The sequence below is a fragment of the Erinaceus europaeus genome, chromosome 22, assembly GCF_950295315.1.
Source record: "Erinaceus europaeus chromosome 22, mEriEur2.1, whole genome shotgun sequence".
NCBI classification, from domain to species: Eukaryota; Metazoa; Chordata; class Mammalia; order Eulipotyphla; family Erinaceidae; genus Erinaceus; species Erinaceus europaeus.
In genome coordinates, this window is record NC_080183.1 from 6058298 (window position 1) to 6081893 (window position 23596).

General features: G+C 60.6%; 1 protein-coding gene across 1 annotated transcript; it reads right to left on the reverse strand.

Annotated features, from left to right (window-relative positions):
* Positions 1-20420: 20420 nt before the first annotated feature.
* On the reverse strand, positions 20421-23020 carry TMEM179 (transmembrane protein 179). The gene is made up of 4 exons (XM_016186073.2): positions 22330-23020; positions 21799-21936; positions 21516-21594; positions 20421-21093 (listed from the first exon to the last, which is right to left on the reverse strand). The coding sequence occupies exons 1-4, from the start codon at positions 22632-22634 to the stop codon at positions 20935-20937; spliced, it is 681 nt and encodes a 226-aa protein (XP_016041559.1). The 5' UTR covers positions 22635-23020; the 3' UTR covers positions 20421-20934.
* Positions 23021-23596: the final 576 nt, after the last annotated feature.

The following is a 23596-nucleotide window of genomic DNA, read 5'->3' on the forward strand; positions in this document are numbered from 1 at the left end:
CACTAATATGATCAGTTTCCTCCTGGATAAAATGTGATAAATGAGTTTTAATAAACCGAGGAGAATTATACTTGTCCTACCCATGCTTCCTGTCAACTTTATTTAGAGTAAAATGCCATTGTGATAATTAGTTGGGTTTTACTGTGTTCATTAAAAGCCTTTCTAATGATCGCTTGGAGGAATAAGTAAAATTAATTTCTTTCAGGAACATCGAAGGAATTCATCAAACAAACAAAAAGCCAACTCCAGGGCCCATTTCCAACATGTTGGGCTGGTGGGTCTGTGTGTGGAGAAGCCACCCAGAGGGATGGGGTTGGGTGTGTATGGCCCAGGTGGGCCAGAATGTTCCTTCCACTCAGCTGAGACTAAAGGCCTCCTCCTCCAGGAAGCACTCCACGATTCCTCCTACCTCATGTCCTCTGCCATGGCTGGGGGTATTCCTAGGCCAGGATCAGGGTCTAGTACAGGGCTGGGTGCTCAGGAGGCATCAGGAGCAGAACCAGAGTGCTGCCTGGAGGAGCATGGCATGGATGGAGGCTGCAGAAGTGTGGTGAGAACCAGGAAGTGGGGGGCCAGTGCAGGGGAGGAGAGGCTGAGGTGCTGGGCTGGGAGAGGCTGTCACTCGTCACCTGAATGAGGCCACTTGATAAAGAGAAAGACTGACCCCAAGCCAAGTATCAGTGTTGGAAACCTCTCCAGCCACATGGGCAGAGGGGTAGGGGACAGGGGGCAGGAGGGTAGGGGGCAGAGGCAGGGGGACAGGGGACAGGGGATAGGGGTGCACATGGGTCAGTGAGCATGAGGAAGCAGGGTTCCTGAGAGGGCTGTCTGGGGGGATTGTCTAAGGGGCTGACTTGGGGTGCTGTCTGGGGATGCTGTCTGAGGGTGCTGTCTAAGGAACTATCTGGGTGTCCTGTAGCCAACGCGGGAGGGGATGAGGGTGGACAGCCCACCTTTCAGTGCCAGACCAGCGGGGATTGAGGATGTCCAAGTGTGCAGGACACACTTGCTGATGGGTGTGTTTGGGGGGTGACTGGCTGGCAGCTCCCGGGGCAGTGGACTCATTAGCAGGGCTGGTAGCCGTGAAGAGAGGACACACTTCATTAGGCAGCTGAGCAGTGCCTCCTGGCCGGGGACTGAGCCACCAGCCCTGCAGCCTGGGCCGGTCAGTCCCGGGCCCCTAATTGGGACGCAACTTAAGAGCAACTGCATTTGAGGTGTAGTCCAGACACTGCACTGGGGCCAAGGCCACCGGGTGGGAGCCCATTTGTTCCATAATGGAGAGCTTGCTGCACAGTGTGATAAGAACAGTTTGTTACATCAGATTCTGGCTTGGGGGAGACGGAAGCTCACATGATGGTCTCTGACTTGGGATGCACCCCCCACCCACCTTCTCCTCAGAGGCTCCAGGAAGGCACCTGTGCCTCCCTGGCTGAGAGCTTCCTCGTGTGCTCACTGGTAGAGCCCATCACAACAGGGAAATATGTCTGGGACACACGAAGACAGCTTCCTCATCCCCTCATCCCTCTCAGGGCTGTTACTCTGCTCTTCTTTCTCCTGCTGTCTCCGGGGGGCACTGAGTCTAGGGTGCTGGTTGCATGGGAGGGGCCTCCCAGATACCCCAGGTAAGTCAGGAAGTTTCCTACTTGAGAAGGAAGGACCTGAACTCTGCTCTGAGGGAGCTGTGTTCTGGGCCTGGCCAGAAAGGCTGGCCCACCCCCAGGCTCTGCCTGGCCCCCAGGTAGAAGAAGCCTGCTCGAGGTATGAACTGTTCCCAGCCCTCGCAGCCCCCACCCTTCCCCAGCTGCCGGCATGGTCAGTGATGGCTTCCATGACATGCGAATGCCAAGCTGCTGGAGATCTACCTCCCAGCCCCCTGGAAACGCTGGGCAGCACTAGATAAACTGTCTTCCTTTATTATTTTCTTTTCTTTTTCTTTCTTTTTTTTTTTGCCTCCAGGGTTATTGCCGGGGCTCGGTGCCTACACCACAAATCCACTGCTCCTGGAGACCATTTTTTTCCCCTTTTGTGCCCTTGTTGTTTTATCATTGTGGTTATTGCTGTTGTTGTTATTGATGTTGTTGGATAGGACAGAGAGGAATCGAGAGAGGAGGGGAAGACAGAGAGGGGGGCAGAAAGACAGACACTTGCAGACCTGCTTCACCGCTTGTGAAGGTGGGGAGCCAGGGGCTCGAACTGGGATCCTTGCTCAGGTCCTTGTGCTTTGCACCATGTGCACTTAACCCGCTGCACTACCGCCCAACCCCCTTCTTCCTTTATGATCATCATCATCTTCCTTAGAGGACAGAGAGAAACTGAGAGGGGGGGGAGACAGGGCGGGAGAGAGACACCTGCAGCCCTGCTCCACTGCCTGTGCAACATCCCCTCTGCATGTAGGAAGTAGGGGCTTGGACCTGGGTCCCTGTGCGCGGGAACATTTGCATTCAGCTGGGTGCATCTCCGCCTGGCCTAGCAGTCTTCCTTTCTAGAGACATTAGCAGGCAGAGTGCAGGACTTGCCAGGGCTGAGGGGGCTCTGGTGTCTCCTTGTCTCATAAGACTTTTAAGGTGGTACATCTAGTTGAGAGCAGGCCTTAGGATGTGTAAGGAGCCGGGGTCAAGCTTCTCACCCCCACATGATGAGGAAAGTTCACAAGCAGTAAAGCAGTGCTGCAGTTCTCTCTCTCTCTCTCTCCCTCTCTCTCTCCCTGTTGATCTCCCAGTTTCCTCTTAATTTCTCTGTCTTGATCCAAAAATCTTACAGTTATATAATGTTGGTGGTGACTCAGGACCTTCACATCACTGCAATTCCACTGCTGGGGAAAAAAAAACAACACTTTTTTTTTTTTTGAGAGAGAGAGAGAGAAAGAAGGAAATGGGAGGGCTTTACTGCAGTTCTGCACCACCCTGGAGCTACGCCTGGCACTGTGGTCTATCCATGTGGTGCCAGGACTAGAATCCAAGTCTTCACTGAGGGTAAAGCAAGGGCTCTGCCTATAGTCTGTCTCCTGAGCCTGTTGTCATAAGGTCTGTTTTGATTCTGCCTTTTGAAGAGGAGCCCAGCCCTTCTGCACAGGTAGGTCCCCCTGCAGAACCCAGGACCCAGCCCCCTGCAGAACCCAAGGTCATAGCTGGCGGTGGGGAGCTCTGAGGCCACCGGCCGTGGTCACAGCTCCGGAACAAAAGGAAGTACTTGTTTACAAATTGTCCGATGAAATTTAAGTTGCGGGCTGGCAGGGTGGGCAGTAGGGCGGATTGGAGCGAGATTTATGAAGATTGCTTTACCTGGGGCCTCACACCAGAGGCCATAACTCATCCAGCACCCCAGGCAGCCCCCAGCCCCGTATTTCACCATGACAATGTAATCACAGAGCCACATTAAAAAGTCATTATTGTTTAGAATGCAGCTTGGTTTGAAAAACACTTACTATAAACTGGCGGCCTTGGTAAATTACCGGAGGTTTACCGCCAGGCCGTGCCGAGTGATTTAGACGAGAACTTACCGCCTTATTGATTGGGGGGGGGCTCTGCGGGCCGCACTTCCGGGGTGATTGGTGAGTGGCCAGGGACCTAGTTCTGGGCTGTGTGTGTAAGCGGTGATGGATGGAGCCCTGGGCTCAGATTCCCACGCCAGCCTCCAGCTCCCTGCAGAGTCCAGGTGGGATTTGGGGCACCCTGAAGCCTCAAGCAAGGGAAAGTGTGTCTGCTCCTTTCCTGTGACCTCAGGACACCTCCAGCCACTCCAGCATTTGCCGCCCACCCCTAACTCTCCACCCCCCCACACACACATACACACATGTCCTGGCTGCTGCCCTGGGTGGGTGGAACCCCGGGCCCAAGTTCAAGGCTAACTTCTTCATTCTTTTTATTTCAAATAAGTAGATGGGAAGGTGGATGCAGAAAGGGGAGGCTTCACAGAAGCTCTGCACCATCCCTGGATCTTTGCCTGGTGCTGTGGTCCTCCCATGTGGTGTCAGGACTTGAACCCAGGGCTTCACTCTTGGTAAAGCAAGGGTTCTGCTGGTGGTCTGCCTTTGGACACTCCCCGTGCAGGGAGGCCATGGCTGTCTGGACCGTCACCCGCCAGTGGGACAACTCAGCCACATCGGCCCTGGAGCCAGTCAGTGCTGCTTCTAGAGCTTCAGCAAGGCCACAGAGAGGGGCCCTCCTGCCTGCACCCCTGGCACAGTGGGGTGGTCTGGAGGTGCACCCAGACCACAGAGGCGGGGAGAGGACTCGGGCACCTACTCTCGGGTCTGGTATCCTGTGGGCACGGTGGCATGGTGTTGTGACAAGGACAGGCAGGTGTGGGACAGACACAGGCAGAGGTGGTTCCTGGGGACTGACTCCGCATAAATCCAGTGAGACTGTAATTAAGATGTACACACTGCTGGCTCTGAGCTGTAAAGGGGCCAAGGGCTCTGGGGAGTGGCAGAGCGCAGGAGGGGCAGAGCAGCCAGGAGGCAGCAATCCAGCTCCCAGGTGCTGGAGGCAGGCGGGCTTGTGACTGAGAGGGGGAGACACAGAAGAAGCATGGTCGTGCTGTCAGACCAATTCCACTTTCTGTAAAGTGTGAGCTCAGGTCCAGCCACACCCCCCTTCTGGAGCCCAGGCCGCCCTCCTGCCCTTCTCTCATCATTGTGACCTATGGGGAGGGGGGAGAGAAGGAGGAAGAAGAAAAAAAAAGGAGGGGGAGGATGGGAGAGGGAGAAGGGGAGGGGGAAGGAGAGGGGGAGGAGTGAGGGGAGGGGAGGAGTGAGGGGAGAGAGAACCCCATCCATGGGCATAGTGGGTGCTGGGACCTCAAGCTGGCAATCATGTGTTCCATCCACCCTGAGACCTTGCTTCTGAAAACATAAATTTCAGGCTGGGGAGACAGCATCATGGTTCTGCAAAAGACTCTCCTGCTTGAGGCTCTGAGGTCCCAGGTTCCATCCCCAGCACCATCAAAAGCAAGAACTGAGCAGAACTCTCATCTTTTTCTATCTCTCTTTGTACCTCTCTCATTAAAATGAAATAAATAAAAAGAGAATAAAATAAAATTTTAAAAACTCAGAAATTTATCTAGACAATGGGTGGCATCTCATGCCCAGAGGACAAGCACTGTGAGCCTGCAGGTCTGCAGCCCCGCTCCCTCTTCCGGCTCTGTCCTCCCACCTCAGCCTCACAGGCCGGCACAGTAACCAGGCGCCTACGGAGTGACTCTACCACATTGTTGGCTAGCCAGCTAGTCTCACTTATTTGTTGGAGAGAGAGCACTGCTCTGTGAAGTGCTGGGAATCAAACCAGCCTCACGCATGCCTGAGCCACCTCCTGGCTCACAGGACCCAGGATTAGGGACAGCACATAAAGGCCTGGGTGCAGCTGGCCCTTGTCTACAGGAGAGCACTACTGGCGGTGGCCACTGGGAGCTGGGCAGGGGCCGGGGAGCCCCAGGCCACAACGGCATCTGGGATTCCTTCTGTCTAGCACACACTTTCACCCTGCCCTTCTGGAAGGTTCTCTGCAGGGTGTATTGGGCCTGGTTGTGTGAAGCCGTCCCACCTTCTCCCCACAATCCCACCACAGGACCCTGTGACCCAGCCATTTTGGGGACACACACGTCACTGTGGTGTCACCCGTGTGTTTAACGACTGCCCGGCACCACCATTAGCCATTAAAAATCTCATGGTGCCGTTATAAAATAACACGAAGGAATAATAAAATATCATGGTTAGAAAGTCGTCAAAATGTAATAAAACTGTGTTATTGCTACGGCTTGAAACTTAATGACAGTGCTTCAACATGTCACTAATTATATAATTAAAGTTTCAGACTGAGATGGAGTCATTAGAGTGGATGGAGGAGGTACAAGACCCCCACCCCGCCCCAGGGGTCTGCGGGGTGCAGGCAGCCTTTGAGGGTGGGGCTGGGGGGCAGGCCAGGCAACTGTACCTATTAGCCCATGACTTCTGGCCTAAACCCCAGCCCTCCCACTGACCCTGTCCAGACACAAGTGTCAGGAGCCAAGGCCGGGGCTGGCCTGACCCCCAGGACCCACTGACTGAGGCCCCAGCTCACCTGGTCGTCACGCTGAGGGCCCAGAGCACCCCCCACAGGCATGCCTCCTCTGTGATGACCCCCACATGGCTCCTCACACCAACCTGCCTGCAGGTATGCGAGTGGACGAGACTGAGCAGGCTCTTGAGTGACCAGGTCTGGCCACTGGTGTCCTGCCTAACCAGGTGGACAGGGAATAAGAGGAGCCAGATATGGGACCCAGAGGCTCCTTGCTGCACCTCGGACCCCACACACCCATGGCCTCCAGAGTCTGGCACTCCCCCCACCCACTCTGCCTGGGCCCAAGTGGGGTGAGCTGCCTTTGAAGAACCTGGAGTCTGTGACAATCACCTGTCACCTCTTGACCTGTGGCCACGCCCCCAGAACAATGGCACCACCCACAAGGAGAGCAGTCCCCACCCGGCCAGCTCTGATGGCATAGGTCACCTTGGCCTGTCCCCCATCTCCTGTGGGGCAACATCGTGAGGAGGCTGCTGGCCCCCAGCTGCCCAGAGGGACATGGCCAGCCATGTGGGGACCATCATGGAGCTGACCCACTGGACAGTGTGGTGTGGGACTCTAAGGTGGACACCCCTGCCCAACTGGAGAGCCGCTAGACACACACCCCCTGAACCCAGAAAAATGCCTGGACCCTGCCCAGCCTCCAGGCAGCTCCCTCTCTGCCCAGAGCTCTGAGCCAGGTGGCCACCCTAAACCTGGACTCTTCCTCACATCTGCCCACCGGCCTCAGCAGGGGATAACCTTGGGCAGGCACAACAGCCTGGGTTCTGGTGGGGTCACCAGCACTCAGTCCCCAACCTTGGCCCCTCCTGCCTGGCTCCAGCTGTCCAGGCTCCTGGGGCTTCACCATGGTGACAGCCTGCAAGGCTTTTGACACCCCTAACAAGGGCCGTGTGGGCTCCCCAGGAACCCATCACCACAGGCTTGAGCGATGCTGAGATATCACACAGGAAATTACCCTTGTTCCCGTAACCATGGCAACAGACAGTGCCTCACACCCTCCCTGAGAACCCAGCATTGTCCCAGGGGCTTTGTCCAGACTGGGCTGGGCTGGGTGTAGGGTCCCAGGGGACAGCTTCCTGCTTCCTGCTTCCTAAGAAGTCTTGGGGTGTTGGGGGCAGGGTGGGTGGGCTGGGGGAAGAAGCAGGGGAGAGGATGGGCCCAGGGACACCTGTGAGTGTGGACATCACTGAGACCTGCACACGGGTTTCTTAGACCCAAGTCTGGCCCTGTGGACTCACCGAGCTCTGGTCCAGGGCCTGGCAGGCCCCAGGGACAGTGCAGAGAGGAACAGCCCAGCCGGTGGGCTGTAGCCCCAGGCCAGACGCATAGCCTGGGACAAAAAAGACAGAGCTCGGACCCAGTCACACCCCTGATGTTGGCTTCCCACAGGCTCCAGGCAGTTCAAGAAAGACACAGGCCATCCCTGTCTCATGCCCGCTTCCAAGTGACTCAGCTCCGAGGGAGACATAACTCACACGGACACGGGACACTGGACACAGGACACGGAGGGTGGGGAGTGAAAGTCCACAGCCTACAGGGAGTGGACACCCAGGGGATCCCGGGTGGGCAGGCGGGCGTGGGGGGGGGGGGAGGCGCGTTGCCCGACTGGCAGCCCAGCAGCTCCTGAGGGTGTGTGCGAGGAATCCGCACAAAGCGATAATGAGAAGACAAATAGGCAGCGAGCAGATGCTCCACAATGGGGGTTGAACAAGTGGCCAATCAGCAGGGACACGCGCCGCTCCATTAGTCACCGGGGAGATGTGAATGCGAGTCTCCGGAGCCCGGCCAGTGCCAGCTTCCTCCGGGCGGGCCTGGGGGGCTGCGGCCGCCTCCCAAATCCACACAGGACGCTGAGGGCTGCAGGGGGCTCAGAGCACAGCCTGGTGGGGCCATTGCTTGGCCACATCTGTAGCCAGTGCCTGGGGTCTGGGACAGCAGCTGGGGGGGGGGGCGGCCCCAACCCAGGCCCACCCCGGCCCCACGCAGCCCAGCCCAGCCCTCAGCCGAACCTCGGCTTGTCGTCCCCGCCCCAAAGGTGCTTATAGAGGCAAGGGGGTGGGGCCACTGGGGAGGGAACTTATGCAAATAAGCTTCAGTTAGTGCAGTTCTGATTGGGGGAGAGATCACAGCCAATCCTGAGAGGCCTGGGGCTCATGGGCGTGGCTTCACCTGTCCAGTGGACACACGTGGACTTGAGAGAAACCCACATCACCCGGAGCAGCGCCCCTCCCCGCTCTCCCCACATTCCCAACTGCCTCGGCAGCACCCCCCCCACCCCGCTACTGGGCTTGCACCCATGAGCCTCTAGAGCCCCAGGTTCAAGACCCAACACCACCTGCCAGTGCCGTGTTCTGATCTTTCTCTCATGCATCTCTCATAAAAATAAGTGTTTTTTGGGGAGTCGGACGATAGCACAGCGGGTTAAGTGAAGGTGGCGCAAAGCGCAAGGACCGGAGTAACGATCCCGGTTCGACTCCACCTGCAGGGGAGTCGTTCCACAAGCGGTGAAACAGGTCTGCAGGTGTCTATCTTTCTCTCCCCCTCTGTCTTCCCCTCCTCTCTCCATTTCTCTCTGTCCTATCCAACAATGACGACATCAATAACAACAATAATAACTACAGCAACAAAACAAGGGCAACAAAAGGGAATAAATAAATATCTTTTAAAATAATAAGTGTTTTTTAAAGAACAAGATGTCAGGGGTGTCTGCCTGCACAGGGGCGTGGCTAGGCATGGCTAGGGTCCCAGGCATGGCTGTCTCACCCTGCCCTCTGACACCAGGGCCCTCTCTCCACACAGAAGTCCCCACACTGACTTGGGAATGAGTTTCAATAGCACCTCTCCAGATAGGCTATGCTAAGCCTGTGTGATGACCCTGGCTGAGCCCCCTGACCTGGTTCCTCTCAACATCTGACAGGCCCCCAGCCTCTCAGAGCTGGGCTGTGGCCATCGGGCCCAAAGATACCCACTGTTGCCACTCAGTGGTCAGGTGACCTTAGTCAGCATGTTCTTGTGTGGCCAGGACCAGAGCTCCCTCCCCACAACTACTGCCAGGGACCTGGACACCCCCTGCCCACCGCAGCAGGGCCAGTGGCTGGGCCAGATGCAGATGGACCCTCCACCCCAAGGACTGCCCACTGCCAGCCTTTCCTGGCCCCAGTCTCTATGCCCTCGTCCAGCCTCCCACCACACCTCTGCTGCTGACCTCAGGCTCTGCCAGGGCTGGGTGGGTGTTGCCTGCTGCTTCAGCCCTCGCCCTCTCCACCTGGGTACAGGCCACAGGTGCCATGTGATTCAGGGCTCAGTCCCCACAGATCCACCATAGGGGACATGGTGAGAAGCAGAGGGTCTCCTGAAGAGCCGGTAGCCCCAGCCTCAGCTGAGGATGCCTCAGAAGCCCTGGAGGCAAGTTGGCAGGTTGACGGCTCCCAGATTCCTCTACCACCTCCTGCTGGCACCAAAGCCCATCCTGGCAGGGCTGGAGCTGAGTGCTCAGAGTAGGGTGTCTCATGGGCCCTGCCAGGGCTCCTGGCTCCAGTGGGCGCCTGGCACCACCAGCCCCAGGCCCGCCAAAGCTCAGGAGCTTACATTGCCTACCAGGCTGGCAGGCCAGGAGAGGCAGCTGGCACTGGAGTCAGGGGACGGGGGCACCCACCAAGCTTCCAGACCCCCACTAGTCCCATGCCACACACTAGTGGCTGCACCCCAAGTGCCAAAATGTCCCCACACTGCCCTGGTGGACAGGAGAACCAAAAAGTGCCAGAGGAGTGGGGGGGGGTGCTGGGAGCAGGTGTCACAGAGACAGGGAGCCCCACAGTCAGGTCTGAGCCATGTTCCCAGGAGAGGACACTCTGGGGGTGGCAGCCACATGAAGCTAGGGGACAGGTGTTCCCTGGGCACAGCCATCTGCAGGAGCCTTGGGGAAGGGGCCCAGTCACCTACAGGAGGGGACACAGGAGTGCCTGGGTACAGTCACCTTCAGGAGTTCAGCAGAGCCAGGCCAGTTGCCCCTCAGGTGTTTCTTGGCAGTGGGCAGCACCTTTCTGGCCCAGGAGGCAGGACCCAGGGTCAGATTCACCCTGGGGTCCCCACCTGGACCTCCTACTGTACCCCATCCACAGCAGGAGCCCAGCCCCCTGAGGTGGCAGAATTCAGCCCCCAGGCTCCCTGGCCACCAATGCAGCAAGGCACTACCCCCCCCCAGGGAGGGGTGGGAAGCCCCCAGCCCTGTGCTGGAGGGTCAGGGGCTGGACCAGCCACACCACACGATGATGGACTCATGTTGCTTTATGAAGCTAGAATGAGAACAGCCACATTCTCAGCTGTAAGAGCAGAGCATGCTCACAGCCAGCTGGATGGAAATGTGTCGCTACTGCCAGATGCCAGCTTCCACTCACCGCCAAGGAAGAGCAGGGCCAGGGCTGCCCCACGTGCCACACGCAGGCCCCTGAATCTGAGCTCCAGCCGGAACCAACCCATGCCAGCCAAGTCAAGCCTAGCACCAGCCCCCAACCAGCCCTGTGCCAGTCTGAGCCAGCTCCCAGCCCTGTTCCAGTCTGGGCCAAGTCCTATGCCATCCCCCAGCATCCCCCATCAGGCCCAAGTCAGCCCCCATTCCCAAACAGCCCTGTGCCAGCCAAGTCAAGCCTTGTGCCAGCACCTAGCTCCCAAACAACCCTGTGCCAGATCCCAGCGCCCAGCCAGCCCTCTCCCTGTCCATCACACCTCTGACACCACGTCACCTCACTTTTGTGCCTTCCATGTTAATTCCCCCAGAAAAGTGCTCTGTTGGTGTGCTGTTCCCCACCCCCACCCCCCCAGTGAATAAGTCTGCTCAGAGCAACAACCAGGCCTGAGGAGGACCCCCCACATTGAGGCTTCTCCAGGTGAAGCCATGACTGGCATCGCCCAGCCCTGAGGCCCATGAGCCCAGGGTCCCCTGTGGGATGGCCACCCTGGCATCCTGGGTGTTCCCCTTCCCTGCCCTTTTTCCCATTTGCAGGCCAGCTCAGAAAAGCAACAGGCTGGAGGCGATGCTCAGTGGCTGGTCAGCAGTGGGATGACAGGCCCACTGCCAATCCTGTGGGGAGCCCAGCACCCGGGAGATGTGGACAGAGCTCCAGGGGCACCTGGAGCAAGCAGCATCACCGTCCACACCGGGAGGCGCCCAGCCTTTGCACCCACTCAAAGGCCACACTGGAGTGACCAATCATAGATCACAGCTGGAGAAAGAGGTTTCAAAGCACACATTTGGACCTGGGGTGTACCCCCTTTCAAGCATGTGGCCCCCCATCCTTGGAAAGTAGCGGGCGCCAAGCACAGAGACAAAGCGGAAGTAACAGATGCCGCGACAAACGTGTCTGTTTTGACAATAAACACTCTATTTGTCTCGCAGGAAGAAAACAATTTGAACATGCATCCTTTACACAAGACACACCTAAAATGGAGTATGTGTGTGTGTGTGTGTGTGTATGGTAAGAAGGACAGAGAGCAAACACTTGCTGAGCTGAAGTCGTGTGGAAAGAGCCTTCGAAATGACACCCTCCTGAGCTAGAGCTAGGAGAGCAGAGTGAGGTCTGCAGGGCAGAGCACCACAGGGCAGGGACATGGCCCTGAGGGTTCCAGAGAGCCCACAACTGAACCTCAAATTGGTAGAGACACCCCGGAAAGGAAAGGCCGGCAAGCACCAGGGGACACTTGACTACAGAAACCCTGGAGGTCAGGCTGCAGAAGCCACAGCTTTTATTCTACTTTAAGGAATGAGGGTGCTTGGGATGAGGAGATACTCTCTCCCCATCTCTGGAGTTTTCCCACAACTCATGGGATCCCCTAGCCAGGGGCCACTCAGACCCCATGCATATGATCCCGGTGCTGACTCCTGGAAGAAACCCCTGGGTCCCCACACATGCCCACCCGCCTCTGATGAAATGGGGAAACTAAGGCTGGAGAGGCTAGAGTCCTGGGGGGGGGGCGGGATCCAAGACACAAAGGTAGATTTGTCCCATAAACTGGCATGGGAGTAGGGGGGAGGCATTGGACTAGCAGGTCCTGAGCCTGTGGCAGTGCCCACCCCATCAGCTGCCCACCAGCTCTGCACCCTGGGGACCTGGATGAGAGCAGGCTGTGGTCAGGGCCTGCAGGCCAATGTCCCCCAAGCCCTCCTCCATGTCCCCATGTAATGTCCCCAGCCTCTGTGACTGAGGCTGTCACACCTAGCCAGAGCCTCAGGCCTGAGGGCAGGAGGTAACATCCAGGCCCCCTGGCTCCCTCTCCTGTCTGGTGACAGCCCTGGGCTGCTGAAGGGGGTGGCAGGCCTGGGGGGCTGCTATGGTTGGGGGGGGCTGTAGCTCGCATGACTCAGAATAAATTAGCATGCTAACAGGAGGGACAGAGCCATCTGGAAGCAGCTCTGCAGCCTGAAGCCAAGCTGTTTGCAGAGCACATGGGGAGTCAGCCCCTCCCCAGCCCCGGAGGGGGAGGTCAGAACATCCCTTCCTTTCAAGCGCCTGGGGAAGGCAAGGAGCAGAGGGGGCAGTGGGGGAGGGGCTGCAGAGGCTGGTGGCCGACCTCCAGATCATATCTCTTAGTTTCCAGGTGTCCAGGGGTCCAGGCTGGGGGGGGGGGCCCTGTGTGGGACTTGGGGAGGAATGGACAGAGGAGGGAAGCCCCAGAGCCAGCACTCACATACACAGACACACACATAGAGACACATACACACAAAGAGAGAGGCAGTCAGTCAGTCCCACACAGACATGCACACAGACACACAGAGAAAGACAGACAGACAGACAGACAGACACACGCACATACAGGCACACAGACACACAAACACACACAGACATTCGGACACAGGCAGTCCCCCGGTGACCATGGGTCTCCTAGTATCAGCTCCTCCTTATCTGCTCACCTGTGGGGCTCCCTCCAGCCTGGGGCCCCCGGCTCTGAGCTACATCAGAGTGGACTCTTCTGTGCATGGGTGGGGTCAGCGGCCTCCGAGGACACCTGTGCAGGTGGTGAGGCTGAGCCCCCCACCCCCCCTGCAGCTGTCCCCTTCTCAGACAGCAGGAGACCCCCCCACCCTGGGTGGCAGCTGGAGGGAGGGAGTTTCTGATGCAAGGACGGATTAATAGCTGTGGCGGGTTTATGGCCTCCCCACATCGTGGCGCAGAGACAATCAGAACTGAGCTATCGTGGCCGATAAAACGGGACATTTAATTTTAATAGCGAGAATCTCAGGACTCACCGGGCGTGGAGAGCACTGTGGAGGCTGGGCAGACAGAGGGGCAGCTAGACCCACTACCTGCCAGAGCAGTCTCAGGGGCCTCCCAGCCTCAGGTAACACCCTCCCGCCCCCAGGTGCCTGACCCCAGGTCTGTTCTGCTCCCACTGGTCCTACTCTGCACCCCCAGGCCTGCTCTGCCCCCCTCACTGCCCCTGCCCCCCCACTGCCCCTGCCCCTGCCCCAGGCCTACTCTGCACCCCCAGCCCTGCTCTGCCCCCCCAGAGCTGCTCTGCCCCCCCAGGCCTGCTCTGCCCCCCCAGCCCTGCTCTGCCCCCCCAGAGCTGCTCTGCCCCCCCAGGCCTGCTCTGCCCCTGCACTAGGCCTCCTCTGCCACTCACTGCAGGCCCACTCTGCCCTCTAGGCCCTGCTAGGTGCTGGGTTGAGGCCTCAGAAGTGAACTCTGTCAGGAATGGTCTGTCCAATCAAAGCCCTCACTGGGGGATAGGGAGACCAGGGCAGCTTGTCATGGGCGGATATAATGAGGGTGGGCACTGGGCACCCGGGCCTGAGGACCAGGGACTTGCTCGGGACCCTGGGGAGCATTCCCCCCAAGGCCCCTCTCTTCAGGGAGGTCTGGGCAGTGAGAGCCAGGCGTCTCTTGGGCACCATATGGTCAGGAACTGAGCCAGGCCAGGGTGCTGGGTGTTCACTGCTGGGAACAGGGTGCTGGGTGCTGGGACAGCACCCCTTCTTCCTCCCTCAAGAGGTCTGGTCTGCGCTGCAGGACCTGTTCATCTTCTCCATGTGGAGACCCCCCAGGGCTGTTCACTCAGGGAATCCTGAGTCCAGGCCATGCTACCTCCTGGCAGATAGCCCTGCTCCCAAGGGCTGGACTCCCCTCACCCCTTCCTGCCCACCCCTGGGGTCTCCTATGTGCCTCCTGGCTGGCCAAGAATCCATGTTGGGTATGAAACACCCCTCACCTGAGGGGGACAGAGAACCCCATTCAGGCTCCCAGAGCCTCCCTCCCCCCAGGAACCTGAACCCTTCCAGCTGGGGGATGGAGGCAGAGGGACCTGGGGGGCTGGGGGATGGAGGCAGGGATGCAGGGAGGGCTGGGGGGCTGGCGGATGGAGGCAGAGGGGCAGGGGAGCAAGGGTGTCACAGAGGAGCTAGGGAGTCTGGGGGTAGCTCAGGTAGTTGGCAAGAAACAGTGGTGTGGGGGCTGGGGGTTGGGGGACTGGGGTACTAGGACGCACTGGTGGGGGCCAGGGGCGGTCACCTGCCTTTGGACTCACTTTGCAAACTGTCGGGTCAGCAAGCTGCCTAACTGCCTTCTTGGTGGCCTTAAAACTGTCAGCCTCATAAATCACTGGGGATTTAAATACGCTGCTGGCAGGTCGTTTCTCACCCCTCACTCGCTCCTCCCCACCACCCCTCCCCACACAGAGGGCTTGCAGCCAGCCAGTCAAGGGAGGGGGAGGGTACACGGGGCCCACAGCCACCAGGAAGGTGACACCAGAGGGGGCAGCTGGGCCTTGCCAGGGTCCCTGATCCCCAGTGCCTCACAGACAACCCCCCCTTGCATCATCACTGGGGTCTGTACTGTAAGCAGCCCCACAGTCAGTGAGGGATGGGAGCCACAGCCCCCAGGGCCCTTCTAGGTAATAAATGGGCCTGATGCAGAGATTGGGGATACCCTTCACCGAGAGCTGCTGCTACCCCCACACTCCTGCAGCTTCAGGGACAGGCCCCGAACATGGGCATAAGGCCTTAGGGCTGCACCCCACAAGCCAGGAAAAGGGGTACACGTGTGGGCAGGTACCCACTGCCCCAGGTCAGCCTGTTCCCCTCCTCAGAACAGCCTCCCAAGTTGTGATGGAGGTTCAGCTTGGCTGAGCCCTAATGTGGGTAGCCACAGGACTCTCGAGCCAGATATGGGGTGCTCAGGGCCCCCAGTAGAAGCTAAACCGAAGCTAGACCGAAAAAAGGTCCTGCGGGCCCTCCCTGCCCAGGAGCCCGCTGACCAGTCTTCTGGCGCCACCTGGTGGTCAATATCCCCAGGACAGGAGCTCACCTGGTGGCTGTCCATGCCCCCCGGCCCTCAAGCGGCTGCCCTCACAACCCCCACAAGGCCTGCGGTGTGGCCCTGGGCCCAGCAGGTTTCCAGGAGGTGTCTGGGGGGCCTTTGTCTCCATAGGCAGCTCCTGGACCCCCATGTTCCTTATCATCTGCCACACCCCCAGCATGGCAGAGCCCTGTGGCCAGAGGGGCCCCTGCTGCCCAGGGGGGCTTCCTGAAGAATACATCTATCTCAGGAGCTCTGAGGAAACACAGCACCCCGAGGCCAGGATGCATTAGTGGCTCTGCACCCCAGTATCCATGCTGTGGAGTCCATCCATCCCACACCCCTGAACCTGCCACTCAGACTGTGGGGGACACTGGGCTGGTCTGGGGACACTGTGATTGTCTGGGGACACTGTGGGAATAGCTGGGGACACTATGGGCTGAGGACACTGGGCTGTGCTGGGGATACTGGGCAGAGCTGGGGACACTGTGGGCAGAGCTGGGGACACTGTGGTCTGAGGACACTAGGCGGTAGTAGGGATACTGGGCTGGACTGGGGACACTGGGCTGGGCTGGGGATACTGTGTGATGGGCCCTGTGACCTCAACTCCTCATTCTGGGGGATGGGAGTAGGTCAGCAGGTCCCCAAGCTGTGTCACCACTGCCGACAGCCACCCTGAGGAAGCTGGGGACCCACCCATGGCTGTGATGGAAACTTCTGGGCTGGTCCGAGAGCCTCTCAACTCCGATTCCTCTTCTGGGTGCTGACAGCACCCCCTAGAGGAGCTCTGGGGCTCAGGGCCAGGTGACCCCAGAGGCAGCCCCCCAGGACCCCCAATGGCCCAAGGTGTGTGCCTGTGTGTGTCTCATGTGCTTATGTGTATGTGTGTGTATGTCTGTGTGTATGTAAGTGTGCATGTCTGTGTATATGTGTGTGTGTGTGTGTGTGTGTGTTTATTTGTCTGGACGTGGGAAGGGAGTAGAGTTCCTCAGGCCTCTCCCTGAGGGTGTCCTGCTATGGTTCCCGCCTCCCCAGGAAGTGTGGGCTCTGACACAGAGCCCAGATCCCAGGACGTCTCATGGGAGACTATCAGGGAGGCAGGGATGGAGGTGCAGGTCAGTCAGAAGCCTCCGAGCAGGGGCAGGGTCCATGGGTGGGCACTGGACAGCCTAGCAGGGAGAGGGGAGGGGGCACTTGGCCCCTGACTGGCCTCATCCCACCATTGAGGGCCGAAGCCGGAGGCTGCACCAGGGTCAGCCAAGATGAAGGATTCCAGGCCAGGAGACCCTGCACAGCCCCCTGGACCCAGCTGGGCCAGTCTTGGCCTGTAGACAGCTGGCCAGTGGGCAGGCTCACACACAGAGCCCAGGCCTGGACCCTAGGAAGCCAAAGTCCCTCTCCATGAGGCCCCGAGCCAACAGTGAGTCTGCTGGCCTGGAGTTACTTTCCACCTTTATCACTATCTGTCACCAGAGACTCAGGTTACAGCATCCAAACCAGAGGACAGGCCCTTGCTGGCCTCACCTGCCAGAGCCAGTTGTCCTCTGAGTCACCAGAGGGAAACTGAGGCCCAGGTGGAGACCACAGACTGCAGGGTGAGCCAGCCCTTGGGTCAAGGTACGTAGGGCCTGAGTTCCAGGGTGCAAACTGTCCTCTATGGTGGCTGTGACAGGGGTGTGACCCCCCCAAGACTCCTCACAGTTGATGAGGACGGTAGTGCCGGCCCGGAGCTCCCACGCCCAGCTGGACACACAGCCGCAGAGCAGAGATGAGGCCTCCCAGGGCTCGCCAAGGAGGGTAAGAGGGTGCCGGCCAGCCCCTGCTCCAGGTGGCCTCCTTCTGGGGCCCAGAGCAGAGGGTCATCTTCCAGGGTGGCCACCCCAGGAGTGTGTAGAGGCCAACCACAGCCCTGTCTGGATTTCAGTTGTCCACAAGGAGGGGGCCAGGGGATACCTCAGGGCTCACATGGCTGTCTTGTCCCCACAGCGGGGTCCCCAAGGCTGGGATCCTGGCCAGGCTGGCCTGCCTGCACCCCCCCAAGAGCCCCGTGCTGGCGTATGCCCTCCGCACCCCACTGAGCAGAGTGACAGGAGGCAGCCCCCCTCCATCCTAAGGCCCAGCGGGCCAGTGTGCTCCCACTGCAGGCACAGCGTCCAGTCACGGAGCCCAGCCAGGCGCGTGCACTTCCGGGAGCCCCTGGAGGTGGCCATTCACTGTAAGGGGGTGAGGTGTCCACTGTGAGGGGGGAGGTGTCCATTGTGAGGGGGGAGGCATCCACTGTGAGGGGGGAGGTGTCCATTGTGAGGGGGGAGGCGTCCACTGTGAGGGAGGAGGCGTCCATTGTGAGGGGTGAGGCATCCACTGTGAGGGAGGAGGCGTCCATTGTGAGGGACTGAGGTGTCCATCGTGAGGGAGTGAGGTGTCCACTGTGAGGGGGGAGGTGTCCATTGTGAGGGGGGAGGCGTCCACTGTGAGGGAGGAGGCGTCCATTGTGAGGGACTGAGGTGTCCATCGTGAGGGAGTGAGGTGTCCATTGTGAGGGAGGAGGCATCCACTGTGAGGGATGAAGCATCACTGTGAGGGAGGAGGCATCCATTGTGAGGGACTGAGGTGTCCATTGTGACGGAGTGAGGCGTCCACTGTGGGGGGAGGCATCCACTGTGAGGGGTGAGGTGTCCACTGTGAGGGGTGAGGTGTCCATTGTGAGGGAGTGAGGCGTCCACTGTGAGTGGTGAGGTGTCCACTGTGAGGGGAGAGGTGTCCATTGTGAGGGATGAGGCATCCCCTGTGAGGGAGGAGGCATCCATTGTGAGGGACTGAGGTGTCCATTGTGAGGGAGTGAGGTGTCCATTGTGAGGGAGTGAGGCATCCATTGTGAGGGACTGAGGTGTCCATTGTGAGGGAGTGAGATGTCCATTGTGAGGGAGTGAGGTGTCCACAGTGGGGGGGCGTCCACTGTGAGGGGGTGAGGCATCCACTGTGAGGGGAGAGGTTCCATTGTGAGGGAGTGAGGTGTCCACTGTGAGGGGGGAGGCATCCACTATGGGGGGTGAGGAGTCCACTGTGAGGGGGAGGTGCCTATTATGAGGAGTGAGTGTCCACTGTGAGGGGGAGGTATCCACTGTGAAGGAGTGAGGTGTCCACTGTGAGGGGGGAGTGTCCACTGTGAGGGGGTGAGGCATCCACTGTGAGGGGAGAGGTGTCCATTGTGAGGGGGTGAGGTGTCCACTGTGAGGGGGGACGTATCCACTGTGGGGGGGAAGTGTACACTGTGAGGGGACGAGGTGTCCACTGTGAGGGGGAGGTGCCTATTATGATGAGTGTCCACTGTGAGGGGGGAGTGTCCACTGTGAGGGGGTGAGGTGTCCACTGTGAGGGGGAAGTCTGCGGGCCCACCTGGGAAGGCAACACCCCATGTGAAGTTCCCAGAACCCCCCACAGCATGTCAGGCCCTCTGTACGGAGCTTGACCTGGGGTGGCATGGGGAGTTTCAGTGGGGACCCTCAGAGCCAGGTCTTCCATATCTGCGATGAGGGGGGTGTTGGGGCTCTTTGGGTAGAGGGGAGCTCACTGCCTGAGCCAACTGCCTTCTCCTTCCAGACATCAAGGTCAGGGACCCCACTGCCTCTGCGCCAGGTGAGTCTAAGACCCCCCACCCTGGTGTCACCATCCTAGGACCCCCCCACCCATGGCCCCCACCCCAGCACCCCTTCCCCAGAGCCTCCACCCCAAGGCCCCCACCTGAGGCAGAGCAGTGCTATCCCTGGAGCCCCTGCCAGTCCCAAGGGGAGGCCCCAGTGTCCACAGGGATGGGGGCTGGCTGGGCTGACGGTTTTCTCTCCCTAGCACCGCAGCCCCCTGCCCGGGCCCTGCTCCCCTGCCGGGCCCTACTGAGCCTGCTCCTGCTGCTGGTCCTGGGCACTTTGCTCAGCCCTGCCCAACCCCTGGCGCTGGCCCTGGAGCCCCTGCGGGCCCCACTGCTCCGCCTGGCCCTGCTCCTGAGGAACGCTGCCCTGGCCTGCTGGCGCGGACTCCTGCAGCTCTGATCACCGGCCTGGCTCAAAAGCCAGCACCCAAGGGTGGAAGTGGGGCCACAGAGCCCAGCACCTGAGGGTGGTCACAGACCCACAGAGGCTGGGAGGGTGGACACAGGGCCATAGATCCTGGAACAGTGGACACAGGGCCACAGAGCCTGGAAGGGGGGACATGGAGACACAGAGCCTGGAACAGTGGACACAAGGCCACAGAGCCTGGAAGGGGGGACAGGGGGCCACAGAGCCTGGAAGGGGGGACAGGGGGCCACAGAGCCTGGAAGGGGGGACACAGGGGGCCATAGAGCCTGGAAGGGGGATGACAGGGGGCCACAGAGCCTGGAAGAGTGTACAGGGGGCCACAGAGCCTGGAAGGGGGGACAGGGGGCCACAGAGTCTGGAAGGGGGGTGACAGGGGACCACAGAGCCTGGAAGGGGGGTGACAGGGGTCCACAGAGCCTGGAAGGGGGGACACGGGGCCACAGAGCCTGGAAAGGGGGTGACAGGGGGCCACAGAGACTGGAAGGGGGGACACAGGGCCAAAGAACCCAGTACCTGGGAGGAGGGGCACCAGGCACCATGGGGTACACTGTAAAGCAAGATCCCACATGAACTCTGGACAAAGCTCCTGCCCCCCCCCCCACTGGCCTTCAGATCCTCTGGCATCCTGGGAGCTCCAGTGCGGCCATCGAAGCCCCAGACAGGCAGCGGGCCCCAGCCCTTCACTACACCACAAGACGACCAGGAGAGAGAGGATGCTGGGGCATGGTGTCCCCAGGGCCTGGACAGCAGGACACAGACAGACCACAGCACTCACTTCAGAAAGAAACTGAGGCCCAAGCTGGCCAGCTCAGGGCCCTTGCAGCCTATAAGGGCAGCCCTCAGAGCTATCCTGGTGGGGGGCTGTGGCCTGTGGTTTGGGGTGTTCTCATGCAAGATGCCCCAAATTCTAGATCCATCTGGGCACCTGGGACAGGCATGGGGTCCTGTCCCCCCACGGCAGTTACCATGGAAACCAGGATGAGGAAGGCCAGTCCTGCAGACACAAGCAGTTTATTGGGCTGAGAGAAGGGTCTACAGGGAGGCCTGCGCGCTCCTGGAGACCTGCAGGGTGTGGGTTTCTGGGTGCAAGTGGAGGGGGAAGCAGGAGGCAGGGGCTTCCACAGACAGTCCTCAGGAGCCCGACCCAGGGTGCAGGCCATGCTGGAAAACCACCAGGCACAAGTGACACAGTGAGGGGGTCCAGGGACCTCACGCCTGCCCCCATAGTCCCCAGCTAGGGAGCACCCCAGCACACAGTTCACCACTGGGGAGAGAGAGGAAAGGCTACCCCCTTTCCTGTGGTGGGACAGCAGGGCACCCCACCCTGGACAAGGATAGAGAGCAGCTGAAAACTGAGGACATTTAGCTGTCCTGCTGTGGGCAGGCACCTTCTGGGGTCTTGGCTCCCCCCTTGGGCTGGACTCCGGGCAGAGTGAGGAAGACCCAGGGTGCGGGGTGGGGGCGCTGCAGATGATAATGGCTCTGAGTGGGGCACAGGGCTGCGGACCCCTAAATAAGCGCGCTTCTCTCTGGGGGGGGCGCCAGCAGCAGCTCCTTCTCCTGTGCCAGGCTGTCCAGCTGGTCCTCCTGCCGGTGGCCGCGGTACACCCTCAGGAAGGCCAGCACCGTGAGGCCCAGCCAGCTCAACCAGGACGCCCACAGGCCGAACTGCAGGGGTGAGGAGGGTCCAGGCTGGGGCCAGCCCCTCCTGTGGCTCCTCATCCCTGGCAGAGGCCAGGACACCGCCCCCACCAGGGTGAGAAGTCTTGGGGAGAAGCAGGGTTGGGGGGAGCATGCTCTCTGCACAGCTGGGCCTTGTATCTGTGTGGGCAGCCGGACAGAGACTCCTGGGAACTGCCAGAAGCCAAGGGCCGACGCAGGTGGGGGGCGCTGGGGTGTCAGGGCACAGCCCTGCTCACTAGCCAGTGTCGCCTCCGCAAGTGTCCCCTCCAGCCCAATGTCCCAGCTAGTTCACACTTACAACCTCTCCAAGGAAGACCCGCCCACAGTGTAGCCCCGCCCACCTGTCATCCTCCCCAGGGGAGGCCCCGCCCACACCTGCCTATAACCTGCCCATAACCTGCCCGCACCTGCGCTGCTGAGAGCTGGTCATAGAAGGCCGAGCTGTCCCCGTCCAGCTCCAGGTCCACGTCCTGCAGCTCTTTGCAGCTATAACGCAGGAGGAGGAGAGGCTGACTGCGGGCAACGGGGCCCCACTTCACCCTCAGGAGGAGGGGGTGCCTGCCGCCTCAGGCCCACCCCTCCGCGTCCTGGAGGGGACCCTGCCCCCTCTGTCCTCTGCATGCTGACCCCCTCCCCACCGCTGGGGGCCGGTGTGTGAGCAGCCAGGGTGATGGGTGGCAGGGGGCGCACCTGTGGGGCACAGTGCCCTTCTCAGTGACAGCATCACACCACATGGTGAAGCCCACGCTCACGATGGTGCTGGCGATGAAGACCACGAAGACCACAGACGCGCTGGCCAGCAGGGTGAGCAGGGCCTGCAGCAGGGTGCTAGGAGAGGGCTGCGTGGGTACAGCAGGCCCCCCGGACCCCCACAGATCCCCAGGACCCTCTGCCCCCCCCAGGGCCCTGGCCCACCAGCACCCCTGGACCCTCTGCAGACCTCTTTCAGCTCAGAGACCCCTTTCCTCCCCTGCCTGCTCTGGGGACAGGCCCAAGTGGCATCTAGAACACGGGGACACCGGCTGGGGTGCAGGGCCCCACACAGCAGGTTCTGGGATGAGCGGTCATAGCACCCGCCCCCATGGGCATGGCTTCCCCCGTCCCCCAGGCCCAGCCCCCAACCAGATGGAATGTCCCCCGGGGCGGCCATGCATAGGGTCAGCATCTCCGGGGTCCTGCCAGCCTGACGAGGGGACCGCGACCTGCGTGGGGCGCACTCACCCGTGGAGGCCCCGGCAGAGCAGGAAGAGCGCGCGCCAGGCCAGCGCAGCGGCAAGCAGCAAGGACAGCGCGCCGGCCAGCAGGCCCCAGCGGCAGGCGGAGGGGGGCCCCCACTCCTGCACCCAGAAGCGCTGGCGCCCGGGCTCGGTCAGGTTGGCGCTGAGCCACAGCCCGGCGGTGAAGAGCAGGCAGCGGCCGCGCAGGCCCTGGACGTGCTCGGACAGAGGCACCAGCACCAGCGCGCTGGACAAGAAGCCCAGGAGGCTGCAGACGCACTGCGCCAGCAGGAGGGCGCGGGGCGCCATGGGGGATGGGCCGGGGGCCGGGGGGACAGGGAGGCTGGGGACGGGGCGGGGGCCCGGGGTGGCGGAGAGGCGATGGGGGACAGGGTGGAGGGGTGGAGCGAGGGACAGCGGACCAGGGGCGGGGTCACTGGGGCTGGGGGGCCGCGGCGCAGGCTGGGGGAGGGGCGCGGATGGGGGCTGGAGGGCCGCGGTCCGAGCGGGGTGGGGGGAGGTAGGGGCGCAGCCCGGCCGGTGGGGGCCCGAGGGTTGAGGCCCAGCACCCAGAGTCCCGGCGGCAGCGGTGGTGGAGCGGAGGCTGCGAGGCTGCGCAGTGGCGGTGCGTGGGGTCGGGAGGGGGGCGCGACGCCGGGACGCGTGCGTGGGGTGGTGAGTGGTCAGCGCGGCCGCGCTGGTGGCCCTGGGGTCCCCATCGCTAGGTGGTGGTGGGAGGAGGCCGTGTTGGCGCCCAGGGCTTCCAGGCTGCGTGTATCCCCACCCCTCACCCACCCCCCCAGGTGAGGGTTCAGGACGAGAATGGCCCAGAATGGGGGTCCTGGAGAGTGAGCCTGGGGAGGGGGTGGAGCGGAGGAGGCAGGGCCCTGGAGGGGGACAGAGTGAGGGCGTGTCCTGGCCGGAGGGCTGGTGCTTACGGCTGAACCACCTTTTTAAAAAATATTTATTTATTTCCTTTTGCCCTTGTTGTTTTATTGTTGTTGTTACTGATGTCTTTGTTGTTGGATAGGACAGAGAGAAATGGAGAGAGGAGGGAAAGACAGGAGGCGAGAAAGACAGACACCTGCAGACCTGCTTCACGGCTTGTGAAGCGACTCCCTGCAGGTGTGGAGCCGGGGGCTTGAACCAGGATTTTTATGCCAGTCCTTGCGCTGCCACGTTTGTTTTATTGCCAAAGCCAGCAAGCTTGTCCCCAGGAACCTAAACTGAGGTCGCCATGGCCTCTGCAAGCTGAGAGCTGTACACTGGTC